Genomic DNA, 24,201 nt, shown 5'->3' on the forward strand with positions numbered 1-24,201 from the left:
GTGTTTACTGGACTCTGTTTCTCTTTATTCCCCCCTGCCTGACGTGCCCACCCCGCCCAGTCAGTTAAGTTTCCCAGCCCGGCTCCTGTGCAGAGAGGGCCTCGAGGCTGAGGTGGAAAGCGGCGGCAGCGACTGGGACCGCGCTCTGCTCTCCTGCACCTGACGCTTTAGCTCCAGGCTGTCGTACACCTGGTAACTGGCGGTGCCCCCGGGGTTCCGGCTGAGTGGGACGAAGGTGGTTGGGGGCGGGGCGGGCTCAGCAGCCTGGACCACGGGCAGGGGCTGGGAGGCGTGGGGCGGCGGGGCCGGGCCCGGGGCGGGGGCCCGCGGGCACGTCTCGCCCAGCATGGTGAGGGAGGTGGAGGTGGTCAGGATGTGCCGCGCGGGCGTGGTCTCAGCCCAGTCGGCCGGCCGGCGCCGGACCTCGTGCGGGTCCCGGGCGCTGAAGTTCAAGTGTCCTGTGGACGGGTGGGGGCTGCGATTGGACTGGCCGTACATGTGGCCAGGGAGGTTCCGCCGGTGAGACTGCGGGGAGTAGATCTCCCGGTACACCAGGGCCTCGGGCCGGGCGGGCCGGGCCACCAGGGCAGGCGGGGGCTCCGAGCACTCCAGACCGCGCCGCCGCTGCTCCCAGGAGTCATAGAGCAGCTGGCCCCGTGAAGGGGGGGGGGCTGTGCCCGCCAGGGACACAGGAGGGGTTGGGGGGCAGCCGGCGGGGAGGCGGTGGCGACGAGGCCCACTGCTCGGCTTCCGCATTGCCCCAAACGCGGGACTGTGAGCACTGGGGGCCATAGGACTGCAGCCTCAGCTCAGACTTGGCCTCCACGCGCTTGGGCAGGCGGCGCAGCTCGGGGGAGAGGTAGAGAGAGGGTGGCGGCAGGCTGGCCAGGATGCCGCCCTGGCGGCCCCACAGGCCCAGGTTGGAGGGCAGACCCAGCCTCGGACAGAATCTCCCCCAGCCCCTGCGTCGGGCCTTGGCAGGTGGGAGGGACAGGTCATCATCGTCCTCCAGGTAGGACTCTGGGTCCTCTGGGTCAAAGGAGGGCACGGCCCGCAGATGTGTCATCTTGCGGCTGCGATGTAGGCCACGGAAGCCTGGGCGGTCGCGGCGGAGTTGTCTGTGGTTCTGAAACCTCCATTGGTGGCTGCAGGGGTGGCGGCGGCGGCGGCGGCTGTGGGGGCGGCGGGGGCGGCGGCGAGGGTGGTTTCGGAGATGGTGGCAGGAGGAAGAAGAGTAGCAGGTGGACTGGGCCATGTTCACCTCTATAGGGTCTAGGGTGCAGTGGATGTGGACATTCCTGACCGGAGCCTGCCTCTGACCGTTCAGGGAGGTTTGACAAGTCTGCCGGGCATCATCTGGGGGAGCAATTGTCCACGAGGTCAGGGTCATTGTCGGAAGAGCTCGACTGGGACCATAAGCCAGGGTTTCTAGGGCTGGGGTGGGCGGTCCCCTACCTCACTCGCTGCCATACTTACTTTTCTGACTAATCCAATAGATCATCTTGTCTAAGGCATTCTGGAGCCCATGCCACATCTGGGGGTGGGGTGGGAGTGAAGGTCAGGCTCTCCACCTCCAGCTCCCCCCACCCCAGCCAAGACCGCTCCCACAAGGGGAGGTGCAGGCTACACCTGGCTCCCACCCTCACTGACCACAGTGGCCGCGACCGTCACTGACCACAGTTGCCATGTTGATCCCGATGTTGACGAGAATGATGAGGCCCAGCAGCAGCAGCAGGAAGTCTTCCGCATTCTGCAGACTGTCTTGGTATTGACTGCAGCACCCCAGGCTGTCACACCAGGGTTGGTCTTCCATGGCGGGGGGGTCCTAGGGCCACCCGGGCCGTGCCCCCGCCACCCCCCCCCCACCGGCCCCGGCCCACACTGCGCTCATACCAGGACCTGGGGACATCTGTCAGCTGGTGGTGGAGCCGGGTCATAAAGAGGCAAGTTGGGCAGTCACAATGAAGAGGTGGCAGCCCTTTTGGCCACAATGCTGGCCATCTTTGCCCTCAGCATCCACTTAATGGAACCCAGGCCCCAGCTCCCCCCCATTTCTGTCTCTCCATCTCCATGAGGGCTTGCTTAGCCCCCACCCAATTCCCAGTCTGAAAATATGGTAGCGACCGACATGAGGTAGTCTTCACAGGGTTTGAATCATGCACAAAGGATTCCCTCCAAGTCATTGTTCTTTTAAGACCTGTGGCTGCTCCCCATCCCATGTCTTCCCTGGGGCCAGCGACTAGGGTAATTGGATGCAATGCGAGCCCTCTGGGATCACCGCACCAACCTCTCCTGCCCGGCCCATTCCCCTGTCAATCCCTCTAGCACCTCATCCTGTCTGTCCCCCTCCTGGCCTGGCTGGCAGCCCTAGGTAGTTATTGGTGGTCACTGAGCCCACTGGCCTCTCAACTTCAGAGCAGGCTTGCCACCCACCTGGCTGAGGTTGGACCCCTCCAAACCACAGTTTCTCTCCTTCCCAGCCCACTAATTTCCCACTGACCCATTCCCTTCAAATTGTAAAATTGTCAGAATTAAGAAAACCACATGAAATAGAACAAAAGCACAAAAATAGATGTAATTGTCAATAGGACAAAAGGATTCTTTGATTTATACTGGGTTCATTACTGGGGTTCATGAAAGAGGCGCCCTGGGGACCCTGAGACCGTTCACATGATGAATCACTCAGGAGGGCCTGAGGTCAAGGACAGTGAGCATTTCCCATCAAGCTTCTAAATCCATAGTAGGTGCTCAATACGTATCCACGGAATGGAACTGACTTAAATTGATCGATAACGTTGAATGTAATCAAAAGACCTATCTTCCCACAGTCCAGGAATCCACCTGCTGTGTAAAGTGGGGTTCAGCTCCTTAGCCTGGGCTCACTCGTGTGGTTCCTTGTTCCCACGTATGTGTGTGTGTGTGCGTGCGCATGCATACGTGTGAGCCCAACCGTCTAGGAGGGCAGGGCCTTGGTTTCCTGGCTGTCTAGCAGGATGGAATATTCTGATAAATTCATGTGGAGAATTGAGGAAGCTGGGAGATTCTGCTGAGCCGGACTGACTCGATGGGAATCCCTCAGTGGAAATCCTACAGGTGGGTGGAGCATCTGAAGCTGTGAACTTGACCTTTGGTGTCCCTGTGACCATGAACACCTGTCTTCCCTGAACCTGGGTGTGAACCAGAGGAGTGAGGTCACAGAAGGCTGTGATGATACGGTGAGGCAGCCCTGTATTTCATCCTCCGCTCTGAGCCTGCTTGGGGGTACAGGAGCTTCAGGTTTGGACTGGGGAACTCTGAGGACTTAGACACCCTCTCTCTTAGCCAACCCTCCCCCCAGGAACCAGAGCCTAAGAGGGAGTGACCATCCACACCTCACCTGTGGCTACAGCCTAAACCCGACCTCTGAGGGGTTAGGGCCAAAGGAGTGGGGGTCTCCCCTCTACTGCTGAGGACCAGGGCCAAGAGCTAAGGGAGGTTCTGAGGAAGGGTGGAAGGCAGCACCCAAGGCAAAAGGCTGATGAGGGTCCTTGGGCCCTGTTGCTAGGGAGGTCATTCCCTGAGCCACCAGGGCTTCTGGGTGCTGTGTGGGCCCTGGAGCCCCCAAACACCACCACCAGCCACCTCCTCTCTCCTTTTTATTCTCCCAGTGTTTTCCCCGTCAGGGAACGGTATACCCAGTCCTGGCCCGTCCCCTCAGCGGTGCTAGATCCGGAGGCCAGAGGATAGCAGTGGGACAGGGCCTCCACCTCCCGCGTCAGCTCCCGAAGCCGCCGCCTCACTTCGCGGGCATTATACACCACGCGGGCTGAGGAGCGGCGCCGGGGGATGTCGGGGACTGCGGCGGGCCCCCGCATGGGCGGGACAGCAGGTGGGCACGGCGCCACCTCTGCCTCCTGCCCACTGTTCTTATGGCTCAGGGCCTCCGGGGTGGGTGGTGCGGGGTTCACAGGGTACACGTAAGCCTCTAGGCCCAGCTCGGACTGGATCTTGGTTTTAAGGGGCTTTCCCTCTATGGTCTCCCGGAAACGGATGGTCTGAGCAGCTGGCTCCAGGGTTTCCTGGGCCCAGGGAGCCCAGATCTCTTGGGTGGATTTGAAGCCTTCCCAGTCCTCAGGGCAATCCCAGTTGTGGGAGCAGATGGCTTGGTGCTGGTGTAGGGGCTTCTCGTCATCGGCGTCAGGGGCCCAGGCTACTGGGTGGCGCTTGGGAGAGCCTCGATGACGGTGGCGGTGAGTGGGTGGGGGCGTCACGGTCATTTTCACAGGGTCCATGGTGCATCGAAGGTGGACTTCAGGGGAGCTCTCCTTCCTCGAGGGCTGAGAGGTGGTCTGCTTCCCACGTGAAGATGACTTGAGAGTGTCTGTGGATGGGGCAGAAGTGGGGGGCCGTGGGGAAGTGGGGGGCCATGGGGAAGTGGGCTCCTACAGGGTTGGAGAGGCAGGACCGAGGGGGAACCTGCCAGCTATGGTGTCAGGGGAGGGCGGGAAGGGGTCGGCCTAGGGCTGGGCTTGTACGCCTGGTTTCCTTTGCCCCACGCACATCCCCACTTACCTTTCTCACAAATGATATGGAATATTCGGCGTAAGAAGCAACGGAGCTGGCGCCAGAGCTAGGTGCGGGAGGATACAGTGACCGTGGGCGGGCCCTGACATCAGGCCTACCCCCCCCCCGACTGTTCCCCCCCACCCCCCGGCACCCTCCCGCCCGGCCCTGCCCTGACCAGGGTCACCATGTTGAGGCCAATATTAATACAGATGATAAGACCCAGCAGCAGCAGGATGGAGTTGCCCAGGTCCTGGCAGTTGTTGGTGCTGGGGCTGTGATACGAGGCCCACCTGGGCTGTGGCCGCTCAGCTATGGCCATGGGGGTCCTTAGGGCCACCCGGGCCCCTAGGCCCCCAGCCCACTGTGCCCACACTGCCTGCCAGCCCACCTGCCTGTCCCAGAGGCTCCTGGGGGCAGCAAGCGGGTCACAATGATGCCGGGGCTGCTCCCTCACAATGTGCCAGGGCCAAAGCCCCCAGGTTGGCGCCTCTCTTTTAGGCAGCCCCGGGACCAGCCCACAGGCCCTCGGCCTCTTTGGCGTCTGCCCCATCAGCCGCTGCTCACTCCTCTACACTGGGCTCCGGCTTCTGCACAGATCCAGGTGCTGATCTTAACTTCCCAAGTAATCCCATTACCATGGCAAACCCCCCATCCTGGCACCCCATTCCCACCTTCTCGCAGGCTTTGGAGCTATTCACTGAAAAGGCCTGGGGGTTCAGATCCCTCTCGTCCACCGAAGTCATTTCCCCCACGACTTGTTTCTTCGGAACCGCCACCCACCACCCACTATCAAGCAGGCATGACCAACAGTTAAACTTTTATATTTACAATATTCTCTTCATCTTTTGCCAGATTTAAAAATGTGTACAGAGCCGCGAAGGGTTGGGGCGGGGGAACGTGGGGTTATCAGGGATTTGTTCTGGGGAGAGGGGCTGGGCATTGGAGTCCGTGGCTGAATCATGGGGTCCCCCAGTCCCCTCCCATGGCCCACTTCTGGAGGCCCCTGTCTCCAGGGCCCAGGTCCCAGGTCCCTAGCATTTGGAGGGCACGACTGTTTGGAGGAGCTGGACCAGGCAGGGGGAGGGGTCAGAAAAGAACTAAGTTTCCAAGGGTGGAGGTAGGAGGGGAAGGGGCCGTCGGGAGGCAAAGTTCTGGGGATCAAGACCAGGGATTCTGGATTTGGGTGTCAGTGGAACACAGCACCCCACTCTCTACTCAAGTTTGGCACTAACATCCCACAAAGTGCCAGCAGACAAGGATTCTCCTTCACTGGTGTCCTTTAAAACCCTTCTGGACATGTGACATCCTTCTTTGCCCCAGAGGCTCCGACTTTTTCCCCTCAGGCTCCCCCTGGGCGGCCGTGTCACACATTGTTTCAACGTCTTCCTGCTGGTGTCCGCCTGAGCCCCGCCCCCCTGACCCTGCCGTGGCTTCCTCAGCACCGCAGCCCGCATTCCCGCCCCAGGAAACCTGCTCTTCTCCCCTCCACCCTCCACCCTCCACCGCTCCTTTCCTGGAGTCCCGGCAGTGGAGAGGTTGGGGCGCAGGGGGAGAGAAGGGCGGGCGGGGGGGCCAGCTGTGGGGAGAAGGTTGATCTGACACTGAGATGGGACAGATTCAAAGAGGGAGACAGAGATGGAGAATGGGAAACAAGAGAGGAGGGACGAGCGATGGTGAGGAGAAAAGAGACAGGCCGGGCTCCCTGAACTGCCACCTCCCCTCGCCTGGATCCCACCCTTCTCCACTGTTGCCCCTGCCCCGCGGCCCAGGACTGGGAAATCCTTGGCACATTTGGGAGAAGGGTCTTCCCCCGCGCAAACCCACCTTCCCAGTTTGGCACAGACCAACTGGTCTAAGGACTGAGGGAAAGCTGTCCTTGGACCTGGGATGAGGACTTTGGTTAAACATGCATGGCCTCGGTGGGTGGCATATGCCCCCTTCCCACTTGGCATCTTGCACCTGTACATTCCCCTCAGTTTCCCATTTTTCCAGTCTATTGCTACCTGCCCTGTGGGGAGGAACCAAGCGCTGGGGCCTGCAGCTGGGGGGTGCAGGGAAGTGCTGGGGGGAAAGGGGCTGTCTGCACGGAAAAACACGCATCCACATGCAAGAACATGTGTCTACCCAGAGAAGCGTGTCCTGGACCCATGGGAAGACAAGTCCCCGGGCGGCACGGAGATGCCCAGGTTTGCGCCCTTCCCCTGGCAGGAGACCTGTGCCTGTTGCCTGGGGAAGGTGTGTGCCTACTCTGGGGAACGCGCTTCACTGACCTGTGCCATGGGGGGGTAAACATGCTTTGCTCGGGGGCTGGGGGGCCAGGGGCGGGGGGCCTGTGCGTTCCTCACTGCTTCCCAGGCACCACCTTGTGTTGTCTGGTGGCCAAGGGCCGCGGCCTGTGACCACACCACTTCCAGGGTCTCCATGGGGTCAGGAGAGGGGAACGAGGTGGGGGAAGGCATGAGGGAACAGGATTCTGGGGTATAAACCCCCGCAGAAATTCCTTGAGGGGGCCAACATGTGTCCAGGGCGGCAAAAAAAAACCTTACCCTGCACATGGGAAAACACACCCCCTTGTGAGAAAGCGCACCTCCACGTGGGAAAGTGCTTCCACGTTTCCACACACCGAAGACTGGTGTCCCGACGGAGGGGGAAAAAAACACCCTCCAGTTGTCCAAAGGCCCAGGTGCAGAGAAGAGCCGCGCCTCTCTGCACGGGAGACGCGCGGGTCCCAGCGAGGAGACCCACGTCCACCGGAACGCTCCTCGCCGTGTGACAGTGCCACACGAGAGAAGCCTGTGGCCAGGTCCTCCTCCCTGCCTTGGAGTGGCACTGCCCGCCCGCATCTGGGTGCTGGGGAGGAGAGCCTCCCCGAGCCGCCCCCTATACCCGCGTGGTGGAGTGGGGGTGCGGTAGCGTGTTGTTGTGGCTGGTAGCGGTGGGGGGCGGCGGGGGGAAGGGCCCGAAGGGGTGGAGGGAGGGGGGCGGCGGCGGCGGCGGGGGCCCCAGGCCGCTGGGCAGCAGGGTTAGGGCCCCAGGGGCCAGGAGAGGCACGTCGTCCGGCGCCCGGCGCAGGGCCAGGGTGTAGTCGGGCGGGCAGGCGGGGCGCAGGGCCTCGGCAGGGTCCGCCCCGACGCCGCCGCCCCGCTTGAGCTGCAGCGACACCAGCTCCTCCTCGGGTGGCAGCTCGCGGCCCGTGGCGGGGAGCAGGGGGCCCCCGCCGGGCAAGCCGGAGCCCGAGCCGCCCGGCGGGCTGAGCCGCCGGCACCGCAGCTCCTGCCGCCGGTCCCGCTTGTAGTAGAGGGCGGCAAAGGCCAGGATGTTGAGGAAGAGCAGGGAGGCGCCCACGGCCACGGTGACGCTCAGCTCGGTGGAGTAGTCCCGTGAGTCCCCAGGGAAGCGGTCGTAGGCCCTCGGGCCCGGCTCGGGCTCGGGCTCGGGCGGCAGAGTGGCGGGCGGCGGGGGCCGGCGTGTGCCCGGGGCGCCGGGGGGCGGGCGCGGCGGCCAGCGCGTGGCGTAGGGAGGCAGGCGCGTGGTGGTGGTGAAGAGCTCCGTGTGCAGGTTGTGGAGGTGGGGCACGAGCTCGAGCCAGAAGGCCACCTTGTTGGCGCGGTAGTTGTCGCGCACGCGCGGCTTCAGGCCGATGTGCAGGTACTGCTTCTCCTTGCTGTTGAACTTGCTCCACACCACCTCCTCAAAGCGGTTGGGCTTGGTGTGGATGAACTTGGTGTCCTGTGGCACGGGCTGGTTGGGGTCGCTGTGGACACAGGAGGACAGAGAAAGCAGGAGTGAGGGCGTGGTGCTCTCGGGGGTGGGCAGGAGTGGGGAGGGGAGTGATGGAGATGCAGAGAGATGGGGACAGAAAGAAAGCGTGCAAGAGAGGCAGAGAGGAGAGACAGACAGACAGAGAGGCTGCCAGAGATGGGCACGGAGGGACAGAGACAGAAAAAGAGATAGCCAGTGAGAGACAGAAGCCAAGACTGAGTGAAATAGACAAACAGAATGACAGAGACATGAGAGACAGCCAGAGTGGACAGACGGACAGCAAAAAGTAAACAGATCAAAGAGAGCAAGAGAAATCGATTGAGCTCAAGAGAGACGAAGCTCTAGAGACAACTAAAGGTACAAAGACAGACACAAACCCTCACACACACCGGGACACACAGACCCAAGGGGTTAGACAGATGGGCGGAGGTGCTGGGAGGAGAAAGAGAGGGTGGGGAGGCGAGGCAGCCACCACGCCAAGCCACAGAGCCAGCCCACCTGCAGAGAGGGTGGGGACCTGCCTAACTCGAGTCTCCCACCTTCAACTCAGTGCCTGGCACCAAGCAGGTGTTGAGTGCGTTGAGGGAGCAAGGAGAGAAGGCGAGAACAAGTGCCTTAACGGGGGAACGGATGGCTGTGCTGAGTGTGGGAGAGAACGAGCTGAGGACGGAGGGCGTGCCTTGGCCTGCAGGGGTACCCCCCCAGCCCCCCACTCCCAGGCCCTCTGGCCCTCACCCAGTCTTGGCAAAGTTGGTCCAGTAGGTCATGACCACGGCGCTGAGCATGACGTCATTCTTGGAGAAGTTGCAGGGGAAGAGGTCGGTGGCGCCCACCATGGGCACGCCGAAGACATAGGGCAGTTCGTCCCCGTGCGCCGCGTCTGCCCACTCGGGCCGGCCCTCGGCCTGGCAGTGGTGGTAGAAGGTGTAGAAGTAGACGGGGGACTGGTAGTCAGCGTGCAGCTTGGCGGTGGCCACGGCTGGTGCCACCCACTGGTGGTCGGTGAAAAGCGCCAGCAGGGTCTTCCGCCGCATCTCGCCATTGTCCCGGTCGGCCCAGTCCGTGTACATGAACTTGATGGTCTCCCGCAGCACATCCTTGCCCTCGGGGTAGCCATACAGGTTGTCCACAAAGTTGGAGACGGTGAAGTCGAAGGCGCTGGCTGACACGCCGTCCTCGCTCTCTGCGGAGTCCTCCACGAACTTGAGGCCCTCACCCTGGTTGACGCCGATGAGCATGTCGTAGTTGAGGAACTCCCCCTGTTGCATGAGGATCTCGGGGTCATCTGGGACGACGTCGCCGTCCACCACGGGCCCGAAGGCGATGTGGTAGCTGGAGAGAAAGGGTCAGGGTCTCATCGGCTGCTCTTCGGCCTCCTCTCTAGCCCACGGCCTGCTGAGCCCCCTCGTACGTTCTTCCCTCCAGCTGGAAGACCCTTCTCCCCGCTTCGGAAGACCCCTGAAGACTTCAGGGCACTTGGGCTGCCTGGGAAGCCGCCCCTGAAGCACTTCTCACACTGTGCACCCCTGGCTCTGGCTAAGCACCTCCACTTAGGGGATGGCCTCCAAGACAGGCAGGGGTGCGAGTGGGCCCAAAGCCCACCTCTCCTTGCCCAACGGAATGCCTGTGGGCGCCTCTCACCTCAGCCTCCTTGGAACCCACAAGGAGAGGGCTGGGCTGGACCCGGCCCTCTCCCACCCCCGTACCGGGCGGGCTGCACGTCCTGGTCCACCAGCTCGCGGGAAGGCTTCCGGCGCAGACACTCCACAGCTTCGGCACTATCCTCCCGGTCACAGCCCACCTTGGCCGCCAGCAGCCGCGTGTACTTGAGCGGCTGGTAGTTGACAGACCAGCTGGAAATGGCGGTGCCGCTCTGGGCGATAGCCTTCTGGAACAGCCCTGGAGGGACAGGTAGGCCTCAGGCTGAGCCCTGAGTTCTAGCCAAAAGGAGAGGGAGGGCAGGAGCAGGGGGAGGGGGAAGGGAGAGGCAGGCCGGGGAGGCTGCCGGTACCTTCCGAATGGTGGGAGAGGATCAGGAGGTTGACACAGGAGGCTCCTGCCCCCGACCCAAAGATGGTGATGCGCTCGGGGTCACCGCCAAAGTGGGCAATGTTTTCACTGAGCCAGCGCAGGGCCTGGATCTGGTCCAGGAGCCCGTAGTTGCCTTTTGCAGCCTGGTCCCCAGTGCTGAGAAAACCTGGCAGTAGAGGAAGAAACGGAGCTCCCTGGTGGGGTGTCATGGCACCCCTGCTCCCTCTCTGGGGTAGCTCCATTCCGCCCCCAAGCCACTCCCCGGGATTGGGGGATTCGAAAGAATTCTGCCACCAGGCCAAGCTCTCCAGGCTCCGCCCCCCAGAATTGACTGCCCACCCTCACCGAGCACCCCAAGTCGGTAGTTGAGCGTGGCTACGATGACGTTGCCGTAGGCTGCCAGGACAGAGCCATCGAACATGTTCCCGGTGCCCTCCATGTAGGAACCGCCGTGCAGAAACAGCATCACGGGCTTCTTCCCCGAGTCCCGGATATCTGCGAGGGGAGGGGGCGGGCGGGTAGGCCAGGGGGCGAGGGACAGGGACACGGTCAGACCGGAAGCAGCACTGCCCAGCTCCCAGGACTGCTGAGGACCAGCCTGGAGCTCAGGGGACATGTCACTACCATCCCTGGGGGGCAAGACCGGATTCCCCTCCCTCCCCCCCAGCTAGCCCTGGCAGAAGACCCCTCCCCACCCCCTGCCAGCCTGCCCCGCGGCACTTCTCCAAATGCCAGGCAGACCTTTCGAGAAGCCCGACAGAGGCAGGGGTGGGGGGGCGGCCCTCCTCAGGGCATCTGCTGGATCCAGGGGATCCCCTCCCCACACACACACACACAGCAAATGTCCTTCCTGCTCCTGCAAGGCTGGAGCTAGAGCTAGAGACGCTGGGAGGGTCCCCGCCTTTTCCTCTGGACTCAGGTCTTGGGCCTCAGCCCCACCCGCTCCCCTGGTCTGTGGGTGAGGGGGTGCCAGGCCATAGGGCCCTGGGGGCTTGGTGGCCTCCCCGCCCTAATTCCTTTCTAGGTCACCTCCCCAGTTACCATGGCAACCCCCAGCCTAATTAATGTGGCAGGAGGAGGCAGGGTGGGAAAGCTGGCCTAATGGAGCTGGGGCGCAGCTCTCTAGCCTCGGACCCCCACAAACTGGCCTGAGCCCCAGGTTCTGCCCCGGGTCCCTCTCTCGCCATATCCCTGAAGGACCCCATAGTCACTGCCACAGGCAGGAGGTACTTGAGGTGTTCCAGATGGGACCGAGTGGGCACTAATTCCAGAAGAGGGTGGCAGGCTGAGAGGGCTTGCTGGGGTCTCCAAGGCTACACTTGCTCCTGCAGCTGCGGTGCCAGGGTGGGGGTGACCCCTGGCGGGCAGGCCCTGCTCTTGCTTGACATCTGCAATCTCTCATTAGCCTGAAACTCAGCAAACCAGAGCCAGGCCCGGGCCTCCACAGCATCCCTGCCCACCTCCCGCGTCCTTCCGGAAACTTCCCTTCTGCCAGATCAGCCAGCAGGCCACTAAGACACTCCCCTCGACCCCCTGCAGTCAGCTGCCTACCTCCTGTCTAGCATGACCTTCTCTGCCACTCCCCTCCCCCTGACCTCTTTGGCTGGAGTTCCTAGGGGGGCAGAACCCTCTGTACCCCAAATCCTGCTGCTTCCCTTCATTCCTGAGCATCCTTCCAGCAGTTTCAGGCTAGAACCTCCATCCCTCCAAGGTCCTGTCCTAAATGTCCTCGGTTCTGGCCCCTACTCCCCACCCAGCACCTCCACCTCGCTCCCAATGTGGGGGAGGGGGGGTCAGAGGGGGAAGGAGCAGGAAGGGGAGCTGGGGCAGCAAGAATTCAAAACCAACAACAAAAAACAGGATCAAGAAGGAAGAAAGAAAGAAAGAAAAAAACAACAACAAAAAAGCAAGAAGCTCTCGGGGCAGATTCAACAAGAAAAGAAAAAATAAAAACAAAAACAAAAACATCCGTTTTGGAAAAAAAGAAAAAAAAGAAAAAAGTTCTTTGTACTTTTTCAAAATTTTGTAGTGAAACTTCAAGAGATTGGGCCCTGTTTTCAAAAATTTCCAAATTCTTTAATTTGCTTCAAATGTTTGCGTTTTCTGCGTCTGACAGGCTTTTGGAAATTGTAGCAGGTTTCTGAGGTTTCAATTGTGACATCAATTTGCCATCTTTTAAATGTTTTTTTTTTTTCAACTGTTGCTTTGCTTCAAATTAAAATTGTTTTTCAAAGGTGACATTTCCCAAGTTTCAAAATATTCCAAATTTCTTTCAAACTCTAAACATTTTATCCAATTCTTTATTTTTTTTTTCTGACACTCCAATTTCTTATTTTCACCATGTTTAGCTTTTCTTGCAGGTTTTCTAGTGGGTCCAACAGTGTTCAAATTTTGTTTGAAGTTTTCATAATTCTTTGTTCCAATTATTACAATTTTTTCTTTTCTTTTCTTTTTCATTTTTAGTTGGGAGTACAACTGAGGGGCCTTGCAGGGGCATTTAGTTAGGGGCAGGGCCGTGGGCGTCCTGTCATCAGCAACCACATGCAGCAGCGGGGCTTGATTTTTAAATCTACCTGTGTCTGGCGGATTGAGCGTCGCCTCGTCACGTTTTTTTGTGAGCGGACCTAAGACCGGGAACACAAAACAGAGAAAAAAGGACAATTTTGTGGGGAAAGATGGGGGTCGGGGGAGGTGGTGGATGGGGAGGGGAGGAGAGAAAGCAGAAAAGGGGAGGGTGGGGGGCAGAAAAAATAAGCCAAAAAAAGCAAAATTTGTTTGCAAGAAAAAGAAACCAAGAAAAGAGAAAAACGTTTCTATAACCCAATTTTGTTCCCCTCCCCGGAAAAAGTCATGCCCCCAAGAAAAGACTGGTTTTGGGGGGGTGGGGTGCCTGAGTGGGCTGAGGCCTGTCTTAAGACATTTGCTTGGCTGGAAAGGATTTGGCTTGTCCGTGGGTTTGCTAATTGCTGGAAATGAAACGATGTTAGAGGTGGGGTGGGAGGGGATGGGAAGCCTTCTGGGGAGACCTCTCACAGGCCCCGCTCAGGGCCATCCAAGCACCTGCCTGCTCCCCCAGGCTGCAGTGTGGAGGGGCTGGAGCAGAAAGGACTCTGCTTTCTTGGACCCTTCTGGAGTGCAGAGGGCAGGCTAGGGTGAGGGGGCAGCCGCCCCTGTGCTCTCAGCCTCTGGAAGCCCTCAGCTCCCCACTGGAGGGCTGTGGGTAGGTCAGCCAGGGCTGCCTGCCCGCCTGTCCAGCTCCCACCTGCCAGCATGTCTCTTCCATCCGCACTCACAGGCCTGGCTTCTCACCCCATCTCCCCAGTGTGGGGTGAAGCAGGGAAAGGGGTCATCAGGTCTTGCCCTCCACTCCGCCTCATCCCTCTGCACTCCCCCCACCTCGCCCCTTACCTCCTGCTCTCCTCCCCCCCAAATGGTGAACTTCCCATCAGGGCACCAACCTCCCAGCCCCTGCTCTATTGCCCAAAAGTCCCGGCCCCATTTGGGGGTCAGCCCGCAAATAGGGTATAGGAAACACAGTCTCTTGAGCCCACCTGAGACGTAAGGTGCCAGGAGGTGCCGGGAGGCAGAAAGTGTGTCCCAGTCAGGAAAGGCCCCAGACTGGGCCCGAGATTGGCTCCGGGCTTTTTTCCTCCCCCCGTAGGTAGTGGGATTGGTCAGGGGCGAGCTGGCACCCAGCGGCCTGAGGGGAACCCCCCTCCCAGACTGACTGATAGGCTTCTCCTCAACAGCACTGGGACCAGCATCAGGAGGGCTGAGCCAGCGAGACCCAAGGCCCTCCCAGTTGGCATTGATGCCAGACCCACCGGGAACAGGGCCTGAAGTCAGCAGGCATAGCAGGTGCACGAGAAGTTATTAAAGTGTAAGTGTGTGGATCTGTGTGTGTGCCTGAGTCAACCTCTTCCTCCCAGAGCTGGTGTGAAGATTCGGTGACATCACCTGAATGTGTTGGGCCTGCAACAAGCGATGGTTAAAAATACTGAAGGTGTAGGCCTGGGTGGGGGTGCGGGCTGGACAGTCCAGTAGCGGAAGGTGTTGGGTGGATGCTTCACATGAGGGGACCATGGGGTGGAGGGTGGAGAGCGTCGAGCTGGACAGCCTGTGGGTACTGGGTGTGGGTGAATGAGTCACAGGTGGGGGGCCCTGGGATGGGTGGTCCGTGGGAGGGAATGGAGAGGCAGGGATACCCAGGGAGGCCGACGGGGGGTTAGGAGCTTAGGATTTGGATGGGATTGGAGAGGGTGATGCTTCCGTGCAGTGTGTGCATGAGCTGTTGGGAGGCAGGGTCTGTATGGGGAGGTATAGTTAGGGTATTAGGGTGCACGGCTGGTGTGAAGACTATAGGGGGCATGGTCCATCTGGGAGGTGCTGGGATGAAGGTGGGCAGGCTGAGGTGCGTGAGGTGCCATCTGACTGGCATGAGAGGATCCTGGGTGCCAGGTGTGAGGTGTTGGCGTACATGGTCCATGGGTAGGGTGTAGGCTGCTGGGTGCACTGTCACCACCTGAAGCATGGTGCAGGGGATGTCTTGGTAGGAGGTGAGATAAGCAATGCTTGAGGAGCATTGAGGATTTTGGAGTACATGGTCAAGGGGTACCATTATTGGGGTTAAGGTCTCTGTGTGGGTGTTATTAGGGTACCTGCTTTATAAGACAGGCATTTGGGAGCATGGGTCTGTATGGGTGATGAGGTACACGATTTCAGAGAAGTGTGGGGGTATGTAGTACGGGCAGGTGTTGGGAATTGTGCCATGTGGGGCGTTGGAGCACATGGTCGGTGAAGAGGATTTGGGGGTACATGAGCTGAATGCTGAGGAGTTGAGATCACAGTCTATTGTACGGCTTGATGCATGACGTGGGGGTGCTGGGTGTGTAGGATGTACATATAGGGGTTCCTATGTGTACGGTTGTTGGAAACTATGGAAACAATGCCCCATGGGGCTGTGGAGGTGTGGGGAGGTTTTGGAGTGGTGGCAATGAGGGGCCTGTGTGTGAGGATAGTTTGTTGGGGTGGCTGGCAATCTACCAACGACCCTCCATTGTAGCTAGCTGGAAGGTTTTCCAACTACTTTAGGGGGTGCTGGAGGTGGGCAGGTGGAGGGCTGTGCAGGAGGAGTGTGCTGGGGTCAGGTGAGTCCTGCAGTGAACTGGAAAGTTCCCTGATAAGAGCCCAGGGAAAGTGTTGTGTGGAGATGGGGGGACTGTGGAGCCCCCTGATCCTTCAGGGGTGTACAGGAGCCAGGGGACAGAGCATCAGGAGAAGGGGAGGGTGTGCACTTAGCTCAGGTGAGGGCCCCTGGCTGTGATGGATAGATGGACGTCTGCCCCCAGGGGCCTGAGGAGAGGAGGACTCTGTCTGAGGTATAGCTGTGGCTAAGGTGGATCTTCTGTTAGGGCTGGGGGCAGGCGGTGGGACAGAGCTGGAGTGGGAGTCATGACAGGTGGTTGATGCCTTTGTCACCTGATCACCCTGGGTGGCCACACTGAGATCAAGTGGCTGGATCTGTGTGGGTCTCTCCAGGGTGGGGGTGGCTCAGTCCAGCCTAGTGCCTGCCACCCTTTCCATCGCTTTAGGGGCCGGGGGTGGGGTGGGGGGCCTTCCTGGGACTGTGGCTTCCTGGCAGGCAGCACCCTGACCATCCTCAGTGGACACGCAGGGGCCACAGAGGCCCAGCGGCCGTGCCAGCGCCCGAGGGGCTGCCTGTGCTACTGTGGGCTGTGTCCACGGGGTGCCCGCGCCCTTACCGTCCTCGGTGGGCACGTAGAGGTTGAGGTACAGGCAGTCCTCGCTCTGGTTCTGCACGTAGGTGGCGGCCGCCTCCAAGTTGTCGGTGAACCACACAGGCAGCATGATGGCGGGCAGCGCCCCGTGCAGGTTCTGCGGGCAGGCGGGCGGCAGGGTGGTGGCGTTGCGCACGCCGGGCCACGAGGCGGGGGCCTCAGGCGGCTGGAAGCGGCGGGCGCCCAGGGGCGGCGTGGCGTAGGGCACGCCCAAGAACTGCACGACGGGCCCCAGGATCTCGTTGTTGAGCTCGCGCCGCACGCCGCGCACTCGCCCGTAGGCCGTGTTCACCACTGGGAAGCGCTCCTCCCCGAGGCTGCCGAGGCCCGGGCCGCCGGGGGCGCCGCCGCCGGGACCCCCTCCCCCCCGTTGAGCTCCCGCCAGCCCCACCAGACACAGCGCCAGGAGCCACATGCTGATCGGGGGTCCCCCCCTCCCTCCCCGGGACCCCCCCCCTCGGAGAGAGAGAGAAGGGGGGGGAGAGGGAGGGAGGCCCCCCTCGCCCCACGAGGGAGGAGGGGGCGGGGAAAAGGAGGGAGGAGGGGGATGGGGAGGGACCGGGGTTAGACTGGACAGAGAAGGGGTCTGTTTCTCTCCATGGAGGGGGCAAGGGGAGGGGAAGGGGGGGGAGGTGGGAGAAGGGGGAGGCAGACCCGACCTGCGGGAAGGCAGGGGAGGGATAGGGCGTGCAAGATACAGCCAGATGGACAGACAGAAAAATACAGAGGAGAGGTAGGAGAAGGGAAGGGAAATCGGACCGGGCAGACAGAAAGGAATGGGGAAACAGAAGAGACAAGTGGTTAGTGATTTGGAATTCAGACCAAGTCGCGCCCCCCTTCAACCCACATGCCCCTTGGGACCTCCCATTCCCCCCACTCTGCACTCCCCCACTCCTACTCCCCCTCCCCCAGCAGAGTCCGGGGCAGGAAAGGCTGGGATGAGGCGGGATGTGGTGACCGGCCAGTTCAGAGCAGAAGGGAGGTGGGCCACCAGCTCCCCAGCTCCGGGGCGCCGCCTTCCAGCCCCCTCATCCCTCCCAGGCAGCCTCTCCCGCAGGGACCCACGAGTCCCAGTTCCCACCAGTTTTCCCCCTCCCTGGGAAGGAACCAGATAGACAAGGAAGAGAAAATAAAAATACCAAGTCACTAATTAGCAGGAAGTGGCGGCTTTGTTTATATGTGTTAATTACTCCTGAACTGTAATTTCACGGTGCTGAACCCCCACCCCAGGCCAGACTCGGGCCTTTCCTGGGACTGCACAAGCCACTCAGCACCCTTTCCCCCTCCACATCCCATTCCCTAAGGATCCTGGCCACCCAAGGCCCTCTCCATTTTTCCCTGAGAAGTTGGGGTGCCTTGAGGTAGGGGATACAGTAGGGAGGAGGTGCTGGAGGGGCAAATCTGGGGACAGATGCGTGATCCTGCAGCTGGTTGCCGGGCGACAGGATGCTGCCCCGCAATGTTACCTCGGCAACGGGCTGCAGCTTTAACCCCGGAGGGGGGTGTCTGGAGACCGAGGGGAAGGGGCTGGCCTGGCTGTGGGGTCCATTCAGGGCCCGAGGGGCAGGGCACAGGCGCCGTTCTGAATGCTAGTTTCCCCCAACTACAGCTCAGAGGAGGAGATATATATGTTGAGGGGAGAGGGAGATTGTGGGCATAGAGAACCCTGAAAGACAGTCTCTTGTCCCCCCGCCTTTGGCCAATCAGAGCCTAGACCTAGGGACCAGGCCTCAGGGGGGCTCCCGGGGGCTTCCATTGAGCCCACCATAGCTCCCCTCCCACACCCTTGAACAGCCTTTGACCCTAGACACCTCTTCCCTGCAAGGCATTTTGACCCACGTCCTGGGAGTAAGCCTTGGCTTTCTTATTCCATCTCATCCATTCACCTCCCCTTCCCCTTGCCAGCCCCCCATAGTTGCTGCCCTGATGCCCGGGTGCTTGGGGCAGCAGGGGCAGCAGAAGGGAAGAGATTGGACTCAAGGGGCAGACACCCAGGTCATCTTAACAAGCCCCCCCCACCCCCCCGGCTGCCAGAGCTGTTTGCTGACGCTGGCTTTTCGGAGCCAGGCGCCAGCCCGCGGGTGGCTCTCTGCAGGTGTCAATTTATTCCAGAGATGAGGACACAGGAATCCTCACCACACACGCCCAGCCCCGTCCTCCCCCTCTTCAGGTCCTCTTAAGCTCTTGTTCCCCCATCACCTGGAGGGGGCTTGGAGCTGGATCCCCCACCACCACCAGGCTGGGCTAGGTTTCCAGGGCCTTGCCGCCCCCTCCCCCTCCCCCAACACGTCTGCCTCTGTCATCTCCCACCCTTAATGTACTCCCGGGCCCCGGGCCTCCTCCCTGCCAGGATCTCTTCTTTCTTCCTCCTGGAGCCCCCCCATCTCGCTTTTCTCCATAGCGCTCCCTCAGAGCATCTTTCTTTCCTTGGTCTCTCCCAGCTGGCTCTGGCTCTTCCTTCAGCCTCTCACCCCTCAGCCTTTTTTCCTTTTCTTCTGCATCTCTCTCTCTCCTCCAAATCCCCTCTCCAAAATTCTCCCTCTCCTCGATTCCCCTATGTGCCTCCCCCATTTTCCCCTGCTCTCCCCATCTCTATTACCACCTCTTGCCGCCCTCTCCATCTCCCCATCCCTCTGCCTTGCTCTCTCCATTCCTGCCCAGGCCTGACTCCCCCAGCCCGGGAGAGTTGAGGAGCGGGGGCTCAGGCCGCAGCCCCCCCCCCTTCCTGCATTAGGGAAAATGGTTTGGCCGGCAAGGGGAGAAGGAGGGGGAGGGGAGATGGGAACACACGGGGTCTGTGGGCCCATTCAAAGGATCATTCATGGACTGGAGAGAGGCAGAGACAAAGAGACCGAGACGCAGAGACACGGCGAGAGCATCCCTAGGCGAAGACACGCAGACAGAGCAGGCTGGGGGAAACCAGGCGCAGGGAGAGAGATGGGGTGAGGGAGACCCCAGCGGACCGCCACGCAGCCCCCTCCACCCAGTCCAGTTTAGCTCCTACCTGGCTCAGCCCCGGGGCCGTGGTGCTTCCATCCAGGGCTCCGAGCGGGGGGCGGACGGGCTTCGGGAGGGGGGCGGCGGCCTCGAGCCCCCGCAGCCCCGTAGGCCCAACCCCCGCCCCGCAGCGCCTCACCCGGCGGGGGAGGGGGATCGCCCCAGCCCCGGGGGGCGGGGCCGGGATCCAGTCGATCCCCAGGGAAAGGAGAGGTAGGGGATGGGGTCAGGGGGAGCCCGGGGATAGAAAACCCCGCAGTGGGGACGACGGGGCGAGAAGGGACTAACGGGGCAGGACTAGATCAGGGATCCACTAGCTCCCTGGGTCTGCTTGGAGGGACCAGAAAGCAGTCCTGGCGGAAGATCTTAAGGGATCGGGTGCAGGAGGAGTCGTCCACGGCAATCCCCAGGGTCGCGAGCGCAGGATCCGCGGTGCAGGGGCAGGGATCCAGCCGGAATCCTCGGGGAGGGGGAGGGATCCAGTCGATCCCGAGGACGGGCAGGAGGGGGAGGTCCGGGCCGTCAGAAGAGGGCGGGAGCCGAATCCCTGCCTCGGGGCGGGGGTCAGTGCGGCTCCTAGGAGGGAAGGCGGGGGTGTGGGGGAGGCTTCGGGGGACGCTCAGCGGCGGGGAGGCCCGGACTCCTGGCTCCGTGCGCCAGGGCCCGCCCGCCCCGCGTCCATCCCAACCCGAGAGTGATGATCCGCCGGCGGAGCAGCCGCAGCAGCCCCGCGCGTCACCGCGCGGCCGCCTCCCCCGCCCCCTGCCGAGAGAGCGGCGCACACCCCTCGCTCGCACCCGCCCGCCAGCCCTCCGGAGCGTGGGGGGGTTGAGAACGCGGGGAGAGGGCGGGGGCGGACGGACGGAGGGACGGACGGAGCGGACCAGGGCGGGGTGGAGACATCCGCCCCCCCCCCCGCCCCCGGCGACCTCCCACCCTCGAGGCTCTCGCGGCCTGGGGGCGGAGAGGAGGGGGAGACGGGGTAAAGCCTACGGGGCGGGGCATCAGGTGAAGGAGGCGGAGCCCTCGGACCCGGAGGAGGAGCCATCTGGGCACTGGGCGGGGCTTGATGGCGATGGGTGGGGCCTGGGTTTCCGCGGGGCCGCCTTTTGTGGGGAGTGGGCCTAGTTTGAAGCTGAACAGGAGGAGCCTGTGGGGAAAGGGGCGGAGCTTTGAGTGGGGACCGGGATCTTTGGAAATTGGCCGGAGGTGGGGGTAGAAGGGGTAGAAGAGGCAATCAACTTGGAAAGTGGGCCAATCCGTGACGTAAATCCCTTAGTCCCGCCCTCAACCCGCCCTCCCTACTCGGCTCTTCCGCTCCCAATTGGTCCTGGTTTCTCCGCCTGCCAGACATCTTCGCCATTCAGTAGCGGTTTTACAAAGGCTTAAGTACCCGAGTGAGGACCTGGACGCTGAAATAAACGCGGCCGGGATTGGGCACCTGAGTACCTATTTGCATGGGCGACCCGGATTGGCTGGCTTCTTGGGTGGCCTGGGCGGTTTTCGCCAGGCACGTGACCATCCAGAGAGCCATGGCGGGGCCTGGGGCTGCTTTCCGGCGCCTGGGCGCGGTGTCGGGAGCCGGGGCCTTGGGCTTGGCCACCTACGGGGCGCATGGTCAGAGGGCTGGGGCCGGAGCTGGGATTGCGCTTGGGGCGACTTCTGGGGTGTGGTGCTCGGAAGGAGCCTTCTAGAAATGCCTAGCTTCCCAGCGATCAGACAGCCCGCGGGATCCTTAAACCTTTTAAAGTCCCAAAGGCCGGTCCAATTGGCTCCCAGAACTGCCCGACGCTTGTTTCCACCAATCAGAAGCCTCCTGGGGATGCCCCTTCTTTTCTTTGCCACCCGGGTCCCCCGGGAGAGGAGTCAGTCAGGGCCGGCGATGGGATCGGGTGTGCCTGCTAACCTTTGCCTCTGCTTTCCACAGGCGCTCAGTTCCCGGATGCCTACAGCAAAGAGGTGAAGTAACTGCTGCACAACCACCCCTCCCTCGACTTCCGGGTTGGGGCACAAAGTTTGGGGTCCTTGAAGTGTGTGTGTTGGGTGGGGGGCGGAACCTGGGTCTCTGGAGCGGCCAGGGTTGCAGGCATAAGGCGGGTGTACCTGAGGGAAGCCCAAGCTGGGAAGGCAGGGGTGGGGTAGGAGGGACGAATTTTTACCCGGTTTGTCCAGCTTGGATCTCGGGCTCCTGCGCTGCTTAGGATGTCACCCCATCTTTTCTTTTCTTACAGCTCTTTGAGAAGGCCAACAAACACCACTTCTTACACAGCCTGGCCCTGTTAGGGGTGCCCCTTTGCAGAAAGCCCCTCTGGGTAATCTTCCCCGTTCCTAATCCTGATCAAGCCCCACCCTCACCCTCTCCCTCCCAGCCTGCCCTGTTGTTACTAGCCTCTGTTGTGCCCTGTGTCTCCTTCAGGCCGGGGTGCTGATCGCCTCTGGAACCACCCTATTCTGCACCAGCTTTTACTACCAGGCCCTGAGTGGAGACCCCAGCATCCAGCCCTTGGCCCCTGTGGGAGCCAGCACGCTGCTCCTGGGCTGGCTGGCTTTGGCCCTTTGAGCTCCCCTGTGCTGAATTACTGGGTTTTCTGTGTGATTTTTGGCAAGAAGGGGATTAAAAGAGGAGGGCAAATAAAGAACTTTGCAGTCTTTGTTTATCAACGGCTTGGAGGCGGAAGGGTAGGGATGGTCGACCTCTGCACTTCCTCCTTTCCTAAGACTGAATCTGGGCTCGTTGGGTCTGGGAATTCTGTTCACTTCAAGTTAACGTCCAAGGTTCGTAAACTGCTGGGCCTGAGAGTCTCGGAGAATGCTTGTAATAATGTATATTTCTACTGAAACTCGCTTTGGGGCCTGGGAATCTACATTTTAATAAGTTCATCTGGTGGTTCTTTTTTTAAAAGAAGATTTTTATTTATTTCTCTCCCCTTCCCCCCGTTGTCTGCTCTCTGTGTCCATTCACTGTGTGTTCTTCTGCATCCGTTTGCATTGTCAAGCGGCAAACTGTGTCTCTTATTGTTGCGTCATCTTGCTCTGTCAGCTCTCCATGTGTGCAGTGCCACTCCTGGGCTGGCTGCGCTTTTTTCACGCAGGGCGGCTCCCCTTGCGGGGCGCAGTCCTTGCGCATGGGGCACCCCTACACGGGGGCGCTCCTGCGTGGCACGGCACTCCTTGTGCATGGCAGCACTGCGCATGGGCCAGCTCACCACACGGGTAGGAGGCCCTGGATATCGAACCCTGGACTCATATGGTAGGCAGATGCTCTTATTAGTTGAGCCACGTCCACTTCCCTGCCTGGAGGTTCTAATGCCATAGAATTTGAAGAATGCTGGAGGATGGTGGTTTTCAGCCCTGCCATTCCATGAATGTTTTGAGTATTCATTTCCTCCGTGCCAGGTTTTTTGCTGATATGGAACTGTTCTTTACAGTCCTGGACCTGACGAGCTGGTGCCGTTCATCAAATCGCTCAAATATGAAGTTAGAGTTGTGATGAATGCCAAAGCTACTAGCTTTTTTAAAAATAGGAATTTTCAATGTCCACGTCTGGAGCTGCTTCTTTAATAGTCCAGGAATCTTTATTTTAGAAAGCTGCACTGCTGATTCTCCATGTATAGTCAGGGATAAAAAGCTCTGTTGAGAATGATTTGGAGTCCTTAGAAAGTCTTTGAAGAGGGTCCAGCTTTTGACATGCCTTGGAAAGATTCTCCACCTTCCTCTGTATCTGTAGGTTGATTCAGATAAGAGACTGGAGGCTGGGAAACTGGCTAACGTTGAAGATAAAGTCTCCTTTGTGCTTCCTTTACCTCCGAGCTCATAGGATTAAACCAGGTTAGGAAGGAGAAGAGAGCCCACTGGGGAGATAGAACAGTACTGCTGCAAGAGGTATTCCAAAGGGTCAGGAGCAGGGCTTGATGTTTGGAGAGAGAGGAATTAAAGATGATTCAAATCTACTGGATAGTTGGGGAAGAATTAGTGATAGGTACATAGCAAACAAAATAAATAGGAAAAATGAAACAATTATACACTCCAGGAAATACATAAAGTTGTACAAGAAAGGAAATGTAATCATAGTACATTACTTGGCTCAACAGTGAACATTATCTCTTCTTTGTAATGTTAACACTGAATAAAGATTTCACCAAAAATTGCGATATATTGGGAGGCAGCGCAGAGAAAAACTGTGTGAGGGGTATATAAGTTTCTAATCCTTGTTTGACATAATAGTAAGTTAGGAAAAGTCATTAATCAGGAAATACTGCTGTATGTTATAAACACCTGTATGCGATAGCTGAATAAATAGCTAAGGGAATTGAAAGTGAAAATGAGATGGGAGGAGTAGAGTAGGGCACTTCTGCTTTGTATTAAAGCCTATTTTATTTTTAAAATATGTGCTTACGATACTGTAGTTAGACTACACTATTTTTTAAGTCCCTTTTAAAAAAAAGTCGATGGTTTCAAGACATAGGAGAAATGGGTGGTTATCGCAGAAATGGAAGAGACAAGAGAAGAATTTATAGAGGAAAAGATAGATATTTGGCTTTTCAATCAAGTTCAACACAAATGTGTCCTCTCTTAAGTGCAGCATTCTGTGGTGGTCACAGTACTAACCTTCACATACCTTTGGTTCTAGAAGTGAGAGGTGAGGCAGGGAGACGGGAGTAAGACATAAGGTCCATTATGACAAGGCAGGACCGGAGGAATTCCATTAGTTACAAAATACTTTGGGCTTCAAAGCAGGGAAAGAATATCCTATATTGGGATTAAAAAAAAAAATGCTTCACAGAGAAGCGGATGTGGCTCAACTGACAGAGCATTCACCTACCACATGGGAGGTTCAGGGTTCAAACCTAGGGCCTCCTGGTCCATGTAGTGAGCTGGCCCACGCACTGTGCTGCCATGTGCAAAGAGTGCCATGTCACGCAGGGGTGCCCCCCACGTAGGGGAGCCCACATGCAAGGAGTGTGCCCCACAAGGAGAGCTGCCCTGCCCGAAAAGTGCAGCCTGCCCAGGAGTGATGCTGCACACACGGAGAGCTGACGCAGCAAGATGACGAAACAAGACACAGATT

At 59.7% G+C, this 24,201-nt stretch overlaps 4 protein-coding genes across 6 annotated transcripts; 1 reads left to right on the plus strand and 3 right to left on the minus strand.

The window, feature by feature from the left end:
- Positions 1-3: 3 nt before the first annotated feature.
- Positions 4-1,834, minus strand: SPEM2 (SPEM family member 2). The gene is given in 4 exon segments (XM_058283594.2): positions 4-669; positions 671-1,356; positions 1,477-1,534; positions 1,676-1,834. Coding segments are annotated over 4 exon segments (1,491 nt in total). The 5' UTR covers positions 1,814-1,834; the 3' UTR covers positions 4-60.
- Positions 1,835-2,550: 716 nt separating this feature from the next.
- Positions 2,551-4,910, minus strand: SPEM1 (spermatid maturation 1). Its single transcript, XM_004468764.2, has 3 exons — positions 4,721-4,910; positions 4,552-4,609; positions 2,551-4,360 (listed from the first exon to the last, which is right to left on the minus strand). Exons 1-3 carry the CDS (start codon positions 4,862-4,864, stop codon positions 3,636-3,638), a joined length of 927 nt encoding a protein of 308 aa, XP_004468821.2. The 5' UTR covers positions 4,865-4,910; the 3' UTR covers positions 2,551-3,635.
- A 440-nt stretch (positions 4,911-5,350) lies between these two features.
- NLGN2 (neuroligin 2) lies at positions 5,351-19,886 on the minus strand. 3 transcript variants are annotated; one of them, XM_058283596.2, is made up of 8 exons: positions 19,141-19,886; positions 16,101-16,795; positions 12,912-12,962; positions 10,684-10,833; positions 10,319-10,504; positions 10,014-10,206; positions 9,043-9,639; positions 5,351-8,299 (listed from the first exon to the last, which is right to left on the minus strand). In XM_058283596.2, exons 2-8 carry the CDS (start codon positions 16,549-16,551, stop codon positions 7,426-7,428), a joined length of 2,502 nt encoding a protein of 833 aa, XP_058139579.1. In that variant the 5' UTR covers positions 16,552-16,795; positions 19,141-19,886; the 3' UTR covers positions 5,351-7,425. The 3 variants fall into 3 exon arrangements, with proteins under 3 accessions (XP_058139579.1, XP_058139581.1, XP_058139580.1); XM_058283598.2 differs by having other exon boundaries at positions 16,101-16,233; positions 19,141-19,884; XM_058283597.2 differs by lacking the exon at positions 12,912-12,962.
- A 720-nt stretch (positions 19,887-20,606) lies between these two features.
- On the plus strand, positions 20,607-21,772 carry TMEM256 (transmembrane protein 256). Its single transcript, XM_004468715.3, has 4 exons — positions 20,607-20,750; positions 21,061-21,092; positions 21,365-21,445; positions 21,550-21,772. Exons 1-4 carry the CDS (start codon positions 20,666-20,668, stop codon positions 21,691-21,693), a joined length of 342 nt encoding a protein of 113 aa, XP_004468772.1. The 5' UTR covers positions 20,607-20,665; the 3' UTR covers positions 21,694-21,772.
- The last annotated feature ends 2,429 nt before the right edge of the window (positions 21,773-24,201 follow it).

This window comes from Dasypus novemcinctus, chromosome 21, assembly GCF_030445035.2.
Source record: "Dasypus novemcinctus isolate mDasNov1 chromosome 21, mDasNov1.1.hap2, whole genome shotgun sequence".
Lineage (NCBI taxonomy): Eukaryota > Metazoa > Chordata > Mammalia > Cingulata > Dasypodidae > Dasypus > Dasypus novemcinctus.

Coding starts and splice junctions, on each gene's coding strand:
- SPEM1 (XM_004468764.2), bottom strand. CDS start 4,864: ATGGCCATAGCTGAGCGGCCACAGCCCAGGTGGGCCTCGTATCACAGC. Junction 4,610..4,720: donor GCCTCAACATGGTGACCCTG/GTCAGGGCAGGG, acceptor TCCCGCACCTAG/CTCTGGCGCCAGCTCCGTTG. Junction 4,361..4,551: donor CCATATCATTTGTGAGAAAG/GTAAGTGGGGAT, acceptor CCCCATCCACAG/ACACTCTCAAGTCATCTTCA.
- NLGN2 (XM_058283596.2), bottom strand. CDS start 16,551: ATGTGGCTCCTGGCGCTGTGTCTGGTGGGGCTGGCGGGAGCTCAACGG. Junction 12,963..16,100: donor CTACGTGCCCACCGAGGACG/GTAAGGGCGCGG, acceptor TCCCGGTCTTAG/GTCCGCTCACAAAAAAACGT. Junction 10,834..12,911: donor GCTCAATCCGCCAGACACAG/GTAGATTTAAAA, acceptor CTCCCCTCGCAG/ATATCCGGGACTCGGGGAAG.
- TMEM256 (XM_004468715.3), top strand. CDS start 20,666: ATGGCGGGGCCTGGGGCTGCTTTCCGGCGCCTGGGCGCGGTGTCGGGA. Junction 20,751..21,060: donor GGCCACCTACGGGGCGCATG/GTCAGAGGGCTG, acceptor TGCTTTCCACAG/GCGCTCAGTTCCCGGATGCC. Junction 21,446..21,549: donor TTTGCAGAAAGCCCCTCTGG/GTAATCTTCCCC, acceptor TGTCTCCTTCAG/GCCGGGGTGCTGATCGCCTC.